We start from the raw sequence: 14,839 nt of genomic DNA, 5'->3' as shown, positions 1-14,839 counted from the left end.
TTTTTCTGTGGGTCTGGATGAACAAACAAATCAGGAAAAGATGAGACTTCACATCCTAATATCAATGGTGAAGCAAATGGCTTCAACCACAATCAGGAAAGTTCATTGTCATTATTACAAATATCCCACTATCCTTTATTACAGAGTTAATTAATTACCAGAATTTAAATTTCCCAAAGTGAGATTTACACTCGTCTTAGATTACAATTAAGACCCTAAGACATTGGAGTAGAATTTAACCATTTGGCTCATCAAAACTGCTGTAGCATTCCATCATGGCTGATTTATAATTCCTCTTAACCCCATTCTCCCCATAACTTTTGACACCTTTATTAATCAAAACTCTATCAATCTCCACTTTAAACATACTCAATGACACGGCCTCCACAGCTGCCTGTTGCAATGAATTCCATAGATTCATCACCATCTGGGTTGTCCTTCTATTTTGAGGCTGCGCCCCCGGTCTAGACTCTCCCACTATAGGAAACATTCTCTCCATGTCCACTCTAGGCATTTCACCATTCAATAGATTTTAATGAGATATCCCGCCCTCATTTTCCTAAGCTCCAGTGAATACAGGCCCAGAGCTATCAAATGCTCCTCATACGTTAACCCCTTTATTCCTGGGATCACTCTCACAAACCTCCTCTGCACCTAGTAAGAAAACCATCAATTAGGTACCTATACTGGAGTGAGTGGCAGCTGCAAGACAAATTAAGATGAAGCAAAAGGCTCCTGCAAATTTAGTAACAGGCAAGAAATATATTTAAAAATACATAAGAACTTCTGGAAAAATATTTACTCAGAAATAACAAGCCGCCTCTGTAAAGCTGAACAGAACCAGTGGCAGATTTGAGGTGCAAACCAGTTACCACCTGAATCTGAGGTTAACTGCAACTTCTTCACACCAACACATTCCCCTTATTTATTTGCCAAGTAATCCCCCCATTGTGGGTTCACTGGGTTAGTTTCACCGAATTGGAAGAGAACCCACAGGTCCAGTTACATTTTGGTAATTTTAAAAAAAAGTTCAGCCACAATGCATCACTTATTAATGTCTGATATGGGATTAAAAATGTGTGCCTGTGTCTACACACAACTCCCACCATATATATTGTTGATCAAATGAAGAAATTAGGAAAACTGACATTTATTTTTAGTTTAAAAATGACACTGGGTTGAAATCTTTAGCACCAGAAAATAACATATCTCCTGTACTGCCACTGATGAACCTCAGATAGAGTCTATATAAAAATGTGATGTTTTACATCACGCTTCCTACAGATAGGATTCATTTTGAAGTACTTAAAAATCTGCCATGTTCTTCTCCTCTTGGTAGCAGCAGTTCTCCTCCAATTTTTGGACCTTTCCTCTCCTACAGAAATAGAAAGACAAGATCAAAATGTCAGTGGTTAGCTAAATATTTCAACAAGTTAATCCAACAACTTCCATTTATTATGCCCTATTAATGGATCAGCATACTTCAAAGCAATTCATGAGTGTGATTATCATATAAGGACATATTTGAGATAAAATCTTATGGATTTTAAAAGAGCTTCTTAAACGAGTATAGGGAGGACAAGAAAGGGAATTCTGGAGCTTAAGACCCCAGCAATCATTGGTTTAGGTCCTAATTTGGGGACTGCAAAGATCCCAAGGCTAGATAAGACTACAGCAATAAGGAGATAAGAGGCAATGAGTGAGAGAGCCCGTGTGAGAATTTTAGAACTCAAAGATATGGGTGCAGGTCTATGGGACTAGGCAGAAGAACAGTTCAGCACAGACTAGATAGACCAAAGAGTCCACTTAATGTGCTTTAGTGCTCTTTGTCTTTATGACAACAGTTTAAGTTTCTGATGGATAGTCATTGACCTGAAATGTTAACTCTACTTCTCTCCTTCCCAAACGGGGTTTCCAATATCTGCATAGTTTTTGGTTTTGCAAGGTTTTTCAACCTAAAATCCAAAACCACAAACACTGGCAAATTTTTGTTTTCTTCCCCGCAGTTAGAAAAATATAGTTACAAGCAAAAACTCATTAGAAGCTACCCTGTTAGATCTGTCAGGACCCTGTAAAATCCCTAGATCTTGTTAGATTTGGTCCAAGAAGTACCCTCACCAAAGAACACTAGAAAGATCTCAGCCTGTGAGCAGATATTAGTCAATAGTCTGATAGGTTCAATGTCACATAAAACCACAGCTTCAAATGGGTCAAACATAGGTCCGTGATGGAAAGTGACCAAGGTCCATAGTGGGCGTTCTAAGACAAACACGTGGCTTAAGATTCCAGACATCATTCACAAACCTAGATACCACTGGACATTTTCTAATAGAGTTTCCTACCAATGGTGACCGAGGTATCAATCTTGAATAAACGAATGGATGGAACTTTGAAAGAGGAGTATTTGTTAATAAAGCTGGTTTTGAAACCTGAAATCATATCCAAACACAGCTGAGTCAGTTATTTCCCACAAAGGAAAATGGCTTTCATCCACAGGAGGAAATGGTGCCTGGAAGCTCACATTTGTTTGAACAGTGATGTAAACATTTTTCATCATAGATTAATATGTTTGACACATCCAAAACTAGTTTTATGGTATTAATATTTCAAGGTCTGTATTTGGTATTTACACACTGAGCAACTTATTTATTACAGAACACATGACCTTCACTTAACTGAAGAGACATGATCTCTACACATCACAATCTCTCCATGAGATGATTTATTAATTTATCTTACTACCCCAAGGTTGAGATTGATCGAAAGGGGACAGTAATACCCATCTAATTATTGACCTTTACTCTGAAATTAATTCTTTAATTTTTGATTCCTGTAATAGATGAATGAATGAGTACGTATATTGTCAAATATTAGTTTTAGTTAAAAGACATTAGAGGTCCATACACTGAATACACCATAACCTTAGGAAAACCCACCTTCAACATTCCATCTCTCTCCCACTTATACAAGCCACAGTTGCTGAAAAGAAACACAAATAGTTACTACTGTGTTACATAAGAGATGGTGCGCGTTGCTCTCGATGTTAGAAAAATTTTTCATGCTATTGTAATTCATGAGAATATATTTATAAATACAGTAGATTCTGGTTAATTGGGACACATTGGGACTAGTACATTTTGGTCCAATTAAGCAGCTGCCCCAGTTGGCCAAAGTTTCATGGACATAGTAAAAAAAAAAGACAAATTACCATTTAACTGGGTAAAAAATTATGTATTTTAATGAAATACAGAACATGTTAGAACACTACCAATATTACTACAGTGCTATAAAACTGTGTATTAGCTCCTAATAGTTATCAATGGATGAATACATCCAATGTATATTGACGTGTTTTTTGATTGACTGTAAATGAAAAAATCAGTGCAGACAGCTAGTGCAGATAATGGACAGCCTTCAAACAATGTTTTTGATGAATGTATCTCCAAAGTCATCATTTTTATTGCAACATTCATGATGATTGTTGATGCCTTCAAATTCTTCATAGTTTCTAACTTGCTGAAGCAGTGAAATGATTTCATTTTTACTCTTGGCTGTTTCTGGCATCTCCAAGCCTGAATGCTTAAAACCACAGTGAGCTTCTAAATTGTCTTACTGCTTAATAGAAATGAGCTAACTGTCAGTGATAAAAATATCACTGCTTTTTGAACACACACGCAACAGACACTACATATTTAAACACTGTTTGCTCTAAGCACAGTGTTGCGTCAAACGGCCACACAAGTACACGTGACTGACACTGATTAGAAACTGCACGGCAACAGTCACCTGTCCCTATTAAGTGGCAGAGTGTCCCCAAATAAACAAAGAGAATCCTGGCCATTTTCTTGATTAGTTTTTGTTCTTTTAAGAATTGTCCCAAATAAGCGGCTGCCCCATTAACCGATGTCCCAATTAACCGGAATCCACTGTACTGAACTTGAAGGACAGGCTAATAATATCTGCATACTGAGAACATTTTAAAATAACTGAGTATTTCCACGTTTGGCCTTTCCCCATCAATAGCCCATCCCAGACATACTTGCAGCTCTTCTTTGGCAATCTTGTTAATGCTATTGCTCTGCTACCACAGGGGCACTTGAAGAAGCGCTTGACTGCATCATGCCAGTGATAGTCATGGTTTTCACTCACACACATCTCTAGTGGCTTGAAATATGTATATTTACACTGTTAAGAAAGTGAGAAAAATGTTAGGTATTATCACTACATAAACACAGAAACTATCACACAGTCTATTGCTCTGTAGATCATAAATCCATAAGACATAGGAGCAGAATTAGGCCATTTGGCCCATGTACTGTGGAAACAATTCAATTGAAGTGTGACAAGGCTGCATGATTGATGAAGATAATTTTACCAAAGTAAAATGCTTAATGATGTTATAATCATCTGTAAGGTTCATACTTGCATGTGTTATTTCAATAGTTCATAATTTTCGGTTTAAGTATGTTTGCCTTTATTAGTCGAGGCATTGAGTTGGAAGATGTTCCAGCTTTATAAAAGACTATTTAGGCTGTATCTGGAGTGCTGTGTTTAATTCTGGCCCCCCTTTACAGGGAAGATGTGAAGGCCTTGGAGAGGATGCAGATGATATTCACCAGGATGTTGCCAGGGCATACACTATAAGAGAGGCTGGACAAACTTGGGGTGTTTTCTCTGGAGTGGTGGAGGGTGAGGTTTATAAAATTATGAGAGGCATAGATAGACAGGTGGCATCTTTCTCCCAGGGTTGAAATGTCTTAACACCAGAGGGCATGCATTTAAGTTAAGAGGGGGAAGTTCAAAGAAAATGGCCAGGTCAAGTTTTTTTAAAACACAGAGGGTGGTCAAGGGTGGTGGTGGAGGCAAATATGATTGAAATGTTCAAGCAGTTCTTAGGCACATAAACGTACAAAGAATAGAAGGATATGGGCAAAAGGGATTAGCTGGCACTTAGTTACTGGTTTAATTAGTTCCACAGAAGATTGTGGGCCAAAATGTCTGTATTTGTATTCTACTGTTCTATGGAATATAAATTTCGATCAATAGTTCACCATTTAAAATAAAATCATTCTTGGGATGAAAGCAAGCCTAATGTTTATTGGCTTTCTCTTGCTATTCTGAAGTGGTATGTTTTTCCCTTGAAATACCTCTGCCCTTACTTTGAAAGTGCTCAAATTCTCCAGGTAGAGTTTCAGATTACCTCTGTGCATCTGCATGCTACACTATTTCGTTGCTAAAGGCCCAGTGCATGTAATGGCATCAAACTCCATCTATAATTGGTTATTCTGAAATATAGACCAACTTCAGGATATCTTCACTGTGGAAATCTTTACATTTTTGTAGGGGTGCTGTATGCTGCCTTTTCCTTTGCTATCATACGAAGTCTCTCAGATGGAGGTGAATTTAAACTATCCGCAACCCAGCCTCTCTACACAAATACACTGAAAACACTAGAAATTCTGCAGCTGCTAGAAATCCAAAGAAACACACAGCAAATGTGTCAAAAGTGGAATTTCCCAGAAGCCAACCATTTTAATTCCTATTCCCATTCTGACATGTCAGTCCATGGCCTCCTCTTGTACCATGATGAGGCCACTCTCAGGGTGAAGGAGCAACACCTCATATTACAGCTGGCTAGCCTCCAACCTAATGGCATGAACATTGATTTCTCCTCCCAGTAAAAAAATCTCCCCCCTTCCCTCTTCTTCTATTTCCCACTCTGGCCTCTTACCACCTGCCTATCACCTTCCCCTGGTGCCCCTCCTGATATCCTTTCTCCCATGGTCCACTCTCCTCCCCTATCAGATTCCTGCCTCTCCAGCCCTTTACCTTTCCCACCTACCTGGCTTCACCCATCACCTTCCAGCTATCCTCCTTACCTCCCCAACCTTTGCATTCTCCCTTCATTTCCAGTCCTGAAGAAGGGTCTCAGCTCGAAATGTCAACAGTATATTCATTTCCATAAATGATGCCTGACCTGCTGAGTTCCTCCAGCACTTTGTGTGTTACCCTGAAAACCTTAAGCTTTGATATAAAAAGTTTTGGAGTTTTAATTGTAATACTAAATTGACACTTGGAAACTACTGTTAAAAACATCAAAAATGCAAGCGATTCTTCAGAAGCTGGAAATTTAGAGCAACACACATAAAATGTTGGAGGAACTTAGCAGGCCCAAAACACCGACTCTTTATTCCTCTTCATATATTCTGCCTGACCTACAGAGTTCCCCCAGAAAAGCCATGTTAAAAGCCTCAACTTTATGTTTGTAGATTGTGCTTCTTTCACGTAACAACGTCAGAAATTATTAAAATTCTTATGATATTTGCCTTTCTACCTTTTCCTAATTCGCTGTGTGTGAATGTACTGTATGGTTGGTGCTCAGCCTGCTGTCAGGTTGGCTGCGGGAAGTCTGTTGAACTGATTGATAACTGATCAGAGCTAGTGCAATTTACAGGTATGCTGGAGGAGATTTGGAATTGCATATCAACGAGATGAGGTAACGCAAATTGTCTTCCTTCCAAATGAATCAATAAACTTTGAAGCCAACAGTCACTTTTGTATAATTCAGTCGGGATTGTACGATTTGTTCGGTTACTGAGGTAACCACTGCAGATCTCCTGGAATATTTCAATGGGCGTTTGAAACGACCACACTGTCAAGTTCCTTCTTCTACATCTCCAAAATTTAATATAAAAGCAAAGATGTAACGTTGAGACTTTATGAAGCACAGGTGAGTCCTCACTTCCAGTATTGTGAGCAATTTTGGGCCCCTTGTCTTAGAAAGGTTATGCTGAAACTGGAGAGGGTTCAGAGGAGGCTCATGAAAATGATTGCAGGATTAAACGGCTTGTCATATGAAGAGTGCTTGATGGCTCTGGTACTGTAATTACTGGAATTTAGAAGAATGAGGGGTGACCTAATTAAAATCTATCGAATGGCGAAAGGTCTTGATAGAGTATATGTGGAGGGGATGTTTCCTTTGGTGGGAGGACACAGCCTCAAAGTAGAGGGGTGCCCTTTTAGAACTGCAATGAAGAGGAATTTATTTAGCCAGTGGTAGACCTGTGGAATTTGTTGCCGGAGGCAACCAAGTCTTAATGTATATTTATGGCAGAGATGGATAGATTCTTGATTGGTCAGGGCATGAAGGGATATGGAGGGAAGGTAGGAGATAGAAGCTGAGAGGAAAAATGGATCAACCATGATGAGATGGTAGAGCAGACTCGATAGGCCAAATGGCCTAATTCTGCTGTTGCATCTTATGGTCTTATATGTCAGCAATATTAAGCCTGATTCTGATTGATACTTAAAACAAGCCATGGGACCAAATGCAAAGGCACCAAAACATTCGTTCATCATCCATGCCCTCATAAAGCAGAACAAAATCTGTCCAAATTCCATGAAACATTATTTACTGCACCAACAATTAAAGTGAACATGTACTACTTCTGCATAAAACACTTTGCAAAAAACAACTGCAGTGTGATTGCCTTAACATACAATACAATATGTTGCTTTTCCTGCCATCAGCATTCACAGTTCTGGCAATAATTTCCAGAAAATTAAGGCTAAACGCAAAACAGTCATTTTTTTTTAGACAAAAATAAACTTTCAGGTAAAAAATAGTTGTCAATGTCAAGTTAACTGTTGTTAAACCAAGCTTGATCAAAATCCCAAGTTTCAAATTGGTATGTTAAGTTTGGAGTTCCTATTTTGGCGTCCAGTGTGAAGGTGAATGGACATAGGATGTTACAGCACAGTAAGGCCCTTCGGCCCACATATGTGGAGGGGATGTTTCCTTTGGTGGGAGGACACAGCCTCAAAGTAGAGGGGTGCCCTTTTAGAACTGCAATGAAGAGGAATTTATTTAGCCAGTGGTAAACCTGTGGACTTCAGCTTCTATCTCCTACCTTCCCTCCATATCCCTTCATGCCCTGACCAATCAAGAATCTATCCATCTCTGCCATAAATATACATTAAGACTTGGTTGCCTCCGGCAACAAATTCCACAGGTTTACCACTGGCTAAATAAATTCCTCTTCATTGCAGTTCTAAAAGGGCACCCCTCTACTTTGAGAGCCTTTTAACTGACTCCAAGATCAAGGTAACCCTTCCCTTCCACAAAGCTCTCCATTTTTCTATCATCCACATGCCCATCTAAGAGTTTCCTTAATGTCTCTAACACCACCCTTGGCAGTATATTCCACCACTCTGTGTAAAAATCTTACTTCTGACATCCGCCCTATACTGTCTACCAATCACCTTAAAATTAACAGAGTCACACCTAAACATCTGCATTTTACATTTCAGTGATTACGAACAAAGTGCAAAGATAAATTGTAAACTTTAAGGTGTATGACCTGTTTATATGAACAGCTATTTACAAACCATGACCTTACATCAGATTTATTAGTTACATGTGCATCAAGACATACAGTGAAATGCTTTACCATAGTTTTATTTCAAAAGCTTGGCCCAATTGTTTTATATAGGGATTGAAACCTCTAGGGTGGTACAGTAGTGGAACCAATCTATCTGCCTCTCCGAAGCACCAGACTAGGGTTCAATCCTGACTTCAGGTGCTCCCTGTGTGTTGAGTTTGCATGTCCTCCCTTGTCCAACTGGGTTTCCCCTGGATGCACCAGTTTCCTCCCACATACTGAAGATAAGCAAGTTACTTGGCCACATAACATGCGTCTCATAGGTAGGTGAGCAGTAGAATCTGGGTGGACGAGATGGGAAGGTGGAGAGAATAAAACATAGGATTGATGTAGAATTAGCTTACATGTGGGCTGAAGGGCCCGTTCCCCTGCTTTATCTCTCCACACAGAGTCCTCTTTCATTTAGATATCCAGAACTTTAACTGCCACTTTTTATTAATTACTTTTCAAAATAATTTTGCATTTTAAGCTTGATCAGATGCCACATTGCTCCATATCTCCCTTCTTGAGTGTGCTATAGGGCTATTAAAACAAAACCAATTCATGCCATTTTAAACGTTTCTTCCCCCAGGCAGTTAATCTGATTAACCATTTTAGACTCCCACCCCACTCTACCTCTGATCTCAGTCAGTGCACTGCACTGTAAACTCAAAAACTATTTTTATATTGTAAATGCATGCTGATATTCACATACATTTTATTCCAAATCTGTACTTTAACCTCTGACTTTACTTTTATATAATTCTTTATTAACTGTTGAATGTTGTTTTATGTTGCATGTTGTGCCAACATGCCACAGCAAATTCTTAATACATATAAATGTATATGGCGAATAAAGTTGGTCATTTGGTCTGACACAACTGGAGTTAAACAGAAATTGCATGATTTACCCCAATTTGGTGGCATCACTAGAAGGCCTATTTTTTTTTCCGGACAGGATGTTATGTCATGCTGTGAGGATACATTCAGCTATGAATTATGCCACATTTTAACAATTGTTAGCTTGGCAAGATCTTTTTTTTCTCCCTTAGAATATATGAACCACCTCGTAGAAACAATGGAAAGAATCTTTAGCTAGATACAAAAGCGTGCAGATTTTACAACTGCTCTCAATTAGAATCGCATTCAGTCTGGCCAAAGCAACACTTTCATGAAGATTAGATGTGATGAATGCAGATGAAGGGTTTAAATGAATGTTTACACTGTAACTCTTAAAACAGTTTCCAATGACTTGCTCACCACCAAGGGAAAATTGAAAACTCATCACCATATATCCACCATTTCCTCCCTTGTTTCATTTAACACCCTTGGATATGTTCCACCTGGGACTGGGAATTATCTGTTTCAAAGATGCTGAACCCCATAATACCTAGTTTTCTATCCCGTAGAGCAATGCATATTTTTACCACAATATCAGCATTACCCCTCTCCATTTTGAATACAGTCTCAACATTTTTAATCAAGAACTGTGCCTTATCCTCTGTCGCCCAGGGTTACCTTTTTGCTCCTTAATAGATCTTGTTCTTTTGTTAGTTTTTCTTTCTTTATGTACTTCTGAAACATCTTTGGATTTTCTTTAAATTGTTTGCCATTATTAGTTACCGTACAGAACTTCACAGCACATTACAGGCCCTTCGGCTGACAATGTTGTGCCGACCGAATAGTTCCTGATATCCCTTTTAATTTCACTAGTATACTTGCTATACTCTTCCAAGCTTTCTGTTTCACGTCCAACATTACCATGGGAGAAGATTGCAACCTTTTACTGTGCTAGCCTATGTAGCATTTCACATTTATTTGCCATAACCACAATATCAAAAAAATGGGTTTTAAGGAGGATCTTAAAGGAAGGAGAGTTACAGAGACAGGGAGGGGATTTCTAAATAAAGGTCTCTAACAGCCTCTAAGGAATTTTAGATTTGAAAAGAGGGCAATTGCACACAATGAAGGAGAATGTTTCCAACTAAATTAATTATTTACCATCTTGCAAGTGACAACTCTACACTTCATCTCACGGATGCTTTTCATTTTCTCTTCCATTTGTTCTTTCTTCAGAAGTGGCTCAAAATACTGCTCTTGAAGCTCTATTTCAGCCTGTTGAAACAAATAATATTTCTCAAAACTTATTAGCAAATCATATTTTGTACTTCTGGAAAGGTGACACACACACAGTGGCTAGTTTATTAAGACACCATTCTGATGGTTTGAACCAGTCTGGCCATTCTCCTCTGACTACTCCTATTAACAAGGTATTTTCATCCATAAAACTGCTGCTCACTGGATGTTCTTTGTTTTATACACCAATCTCTGTAAATTCCAGTGTGTGAAAATCACAGGAGCTCAGCAGTTTCTGAGATACTGAACTACCCTAACTGGCACCAACAATCATTCCACAGTCAAAGTCACTTATGGTTCATCGCCATTCTGATGTATGGTCTGAACTACAACTGAACCTCTTGACCATGTCTGCATGCTTTTATGCATTGAGTAGCTGCCATGTCAACGGCTGCTTTGACATTTGGATTAATGAGCAGGTGTACAGGTATACCTAATAAAGTGGCCACTGAGTGCATATAACCAAAAACAGATGAGCCAGATTTTGAGATTTGGCACTGTTTACTGCTAAAACACTATGAAACCAGTAGTTTCATCAGAATAACCACTTGGCCAGACAAGTGTAAACATCCATAAGTCACTGAGTGGTTCCTGCTCTTCTCTAGAGAAAGCTACATTAGTTTTCACTGGAAATCTGTGACTTAACCAGCACTCAACACACTGACATCTATTTTAACTGGGGAACAGAATACTGAAAATGGCAAGCTATGTTGAGTGAATTTTTAACAATATTTTTAATAGCTTAGCTATCTCTCTTGTGCAAAAATATAACTGTTGTTTCTTTAAGTATTAAGTACTGTAGTCAATATATTTTATATATATTTTAGTCTCTACCTTAAACTCAACACTGTGAAAGGAGATTTGATATGTCACCACTCTTACAAATTTCTATGTATGTAAAGTGGAGAGCATTCTGACTGGTATGGAGCTTCCAAAGCACAGGATCACAAGAGGCTGCAGAGGGTTGTAGACTCAGCCAGCTCCTTCGTGGGCATAAGCATCGAGGACATCTTCCAGCAGCACTGCCTAAAGTGGGCAGCATTTATCACTAAGGACTTCTTCTCATTACTACTATCAGGGAAGAGGTATAGGAGCCTAAAAACCCATACTCTTTAAGTCAGGGACAACTTCTTCTCCTCTGCCATCAGATTACTGAATGATCCATGAATCCATTAACATTACCTCATTATTCCTTTTTTGCACAATTTATTTGGTAACATAGCAATTTTTATGCCTTTGCACTGTACTACTGCCACAAAACCAACAGATTTCATTATCATAAGTCAGTGATAATAAACCTACCAATGATTCTGAACAAGCACCCTTTTCTAAGCTCCATCACAGAAAATGATTAGCAGGTGGACAGAGGAAACAATTTGTGGATCTTCTCTTTGAAAAAGTGCAACATGCCCATCATTTTGGGGGAATCCCTGACCCACATCCACTCAGTAAATGAAATGCAGAATCTGTCAAGCTATCTACCTCCTGTCCCCACTGTGGCAAGTATACAAATCTCATATCGGTCTGTAGAGCAGACCATTGCACAGCCTATAGCACCATAGTGAAAGCAAAGAAACCTCAACTTTGAGGGACTGCCGAGGAAGTTATTATTTTCAAATCTATTCACATTACTATTCTATCACAATTAAAAAACCTTGCAAGCTTACAAGACGTTAAGCTAAATAGCGGAGCAGTTTAAAGTGGTGTTGTTAATGAATATTGTTGGATAGTAATCAGTAACACAGAAATCATTATATATTTTGAGGCAGAGTCATAGAGCAATACAGTACGGTTACAGGTTCTTCAGCCCATCAGTCCATGTTAACCATGGTGCCTACACAGTTAGTCCCAATTTTCTGCATTCGGCTAATATCCCTCCAAGTCCCACCCCTCTATGTACGTATCAAAGTGCTTCTTAAATGATACTCAGAATCTGAATTATCATCATCGGCATGTGTGGTGAAATTTGTTAACCCAGTAGCAGCAGTACAATGCAATACATGATAATATATTTTTTAAAATATGTAAATCAATTACAGTAAGCAATATAAATATTTTTTAAAAAGTGAGGTAGTGTTCATGGATTCAATGTCCATCTAGGAATCGTATGGCAGTGGGAAAGAAGCTGAATCACTGAGACTGTGCCTTCAGGCTTCAGTATCTCCTTCCTGACGATAACAATGAGAAGAGGGCATGCCCTGGGTGATTGGGGTCCTTAATAATGGACGTTGCCTTTCTGAGGCACTGCTCCTTGAAGATGTCTTGGATACTACAGAGGCTAGTACCCAAAATGGAACTGACTACGGTAATTTTACAACTTTCTATAGTCTCTTCTGGTCCTCTGCGGTAGTTCTTCCATACCAGATAGTGATGAAGCCTGTCAGAATGCCCTCTATGTTACATATATAGAAGTTTTCTGAGTGTTTTAGGTCAAATCTCTTCAAACTCCTAATGAAATATAGCCGCTCTTACAGCTGCATTGATATGCTGAGACCAGGTTAGCTCCTAACGATCTTGACAGCCAGGAACTTGAAATTGCTCACTCCTTCCATTCCTGATCCCTCTCTGAGAATTGGTTTGGGTTTCCTCATCTTACCCTTCCTGAAGTTCACAACGAGCTCTTACATTTTACTGACATTGAGTGCAAGGTTGTTACTGCGACACCACTCAACTAGCTGGTATATCTCATAAGAACATAAGAAATAGAAGCAGGAGTAGGCCATCTGGCCCGTTGAGCCTGCTCTGCCATTCAATAAGATCATGGCTGATCTGGCTGTGGACTCATCTCCACCTATCTGCCTTTTCCCCATAACCCTTAATTCCCCAACTATGCAAAAATCTATTCAACCTTGTCTTAAATATATTTACTGAGGTAGCCTCCACTGCTTCATTGGGCAGAGAATTCCACAGATTCACCACTCTCTGGGAAAAACAGCTCCTCCTCATCTCTGTCCTAAATCTACTCCCCCGAATCTTGAGGCTATGTCCCCCTAGTTCTAGTCTCATCTACCAGTGGAAACAACTTTCCTGCCTCTATCTTATCTATCTCTTTCATAATTTTATATGTGTCTATAAGATTTCCTCTCATTCTTCTGAATTCCAGCGAGGGCAGGCCCAGGCAACTCAACCTGTCCTCATAGTCTAAACCACTCATCTCTGGAATCAACCTGGTGAACCTCCAAAGCCAGTATACCCGTTCTCAAGTAAGGAGACCAGAGCTGAACACAGTACTCCAGGTGCGGCCTCACCAGAGTAGATGACCTCGTATTTAACAACATCTTGCTCCTGTAAGCCCGCTTATCTCCATTGGAGATTCTACCAACAATGGTTGTGTCATCAGCAAATGTATAGATGGTGCTTAAGCTATACGTAGCCACACAGTCATGGGTATAGAGGGAGTACAGCAGTGGGCTAAGCACACACCCAAGGTGCACCAGTGTTGATCATTAGTGAGGAGGAGATGTAATCACCATTCCACACAGATTGTGGTCTTCTGGTTAGGAGGTCAAGGATCCAACTGCAGAGGGAGGTAGAGAGGCCCAGGTTCTGTAGGTTATCGATCAGGAATGTGGGAATGATGGTGTTAAACGCTGAACTATAGTCAATGAATAGCATCCTTGCATTGGTGTTTGTATTGCCCTGATGATCTAAGGCCATGTGAAGAGCCATTGAGATTGAGTCTGCCATAGACCTATTGTGGCGATAGGTAAGTTGCAGTGGGTCCAGGTTCTTGCTGAGGCAGGAGTTCATTCTAGCCAGGACCAACCTCTCAAAGCATTTCATCACTGTAGATGTGAGTGCTACTGGGCGATAGTCATTAGGGTAGCTCACACTACTCTTCTTAGGCATTGGTATAATTCTTTTTTTTTTGAAGCAGGTGGGAATTTCTGATTGTAGCAGTAAGAGGATGAAAATGTCTTTGAATACTCCTGCCAGTTGTTCAGCACAAGTTTTCAGAGGCTAACCAGGTACTCCATCCTGCTGCCTTGAGGTTTATCCTCCTTAAAAACAGGCTAACATCGACCTCCGAGACAGAGATCACAGGGTTACCAGGTGCAGCCGGGATCTCTAGGGAGCTGTAGTTATGTTCTCCCTTTCAAAGCAGCAGGTTTCGTGCAGAAGGTGTTGAACTCATCTGATACAGTTACACCTGCTTCAATTACTTCCTCTGGCAGCTTGTTCCATCTTCTCACCACCTTGTGCATGAAACAAGTTGCCCCTTCAATCCCTTTTAAATCTTTCCACAAAATCTATGTCTCCCCATTTAGTTTTCCCCACTGTGG

The 14,839-nt window shown here is 39.6% G+C and overlaps 1 protein-coding gene across 2 annotated transcripts in view; it reads right to left on the bottom strand.

Annotated features, from left to right (window-relative positions):
• Nucleotides 1–778: 778 nt before the first annotated feature.
• mcm10 (minichromosome maintenance 10 replication initiation factor) overlaps nt 779–14,839 on the bottom strand; it is a 71,439-nt gene continuing 57,378 nt past the window's right edge. For both annotated transcript variants that reach the window (XM_073066571.1, XM_073066570.1), the window contains exons 17-20: nt 10,422–10,535; nt 4,040–4,185; nt 2,937–2,979; nt 779–1,375 (exon numbers count right to left, since the gene is read on the bottom strand). In XM_073066571.1, the coding sequence (XP_072922672.1) occupies nt 1,292–1,375; nt 2,937–2,979; nt 4,040–4,185; nt 10,422–10,535 (387 nt within the window). In that variant the 3' untranslated portion in view covers nt 779–1,291. The remainder of the gene's footprint in view (nt 1,376–2,936; nt 2,980–4,039; nt 4,186–10,421; nt 10,536–14,839) is intronic.

This window comes from Hemitrygon akajei, chromosome 14, assembly GCF_048418815.1.
Source record: "Hemitrygon akajei chromosome 14, sHemAka1.3, whole genome shotgun sequence".
In the NCBI taxonomy this organism is placed as follows: domain Eukaryota; kingdom Metazoa; phylum Chordata; class Chondrichthyes; order Myliobatiformes; family Dasyatidae; genus Hemitrygon; species Hemitrygon akajei.
This window is presented reverse-complemented; position numbering and strand designations above follow the sequence as displayed.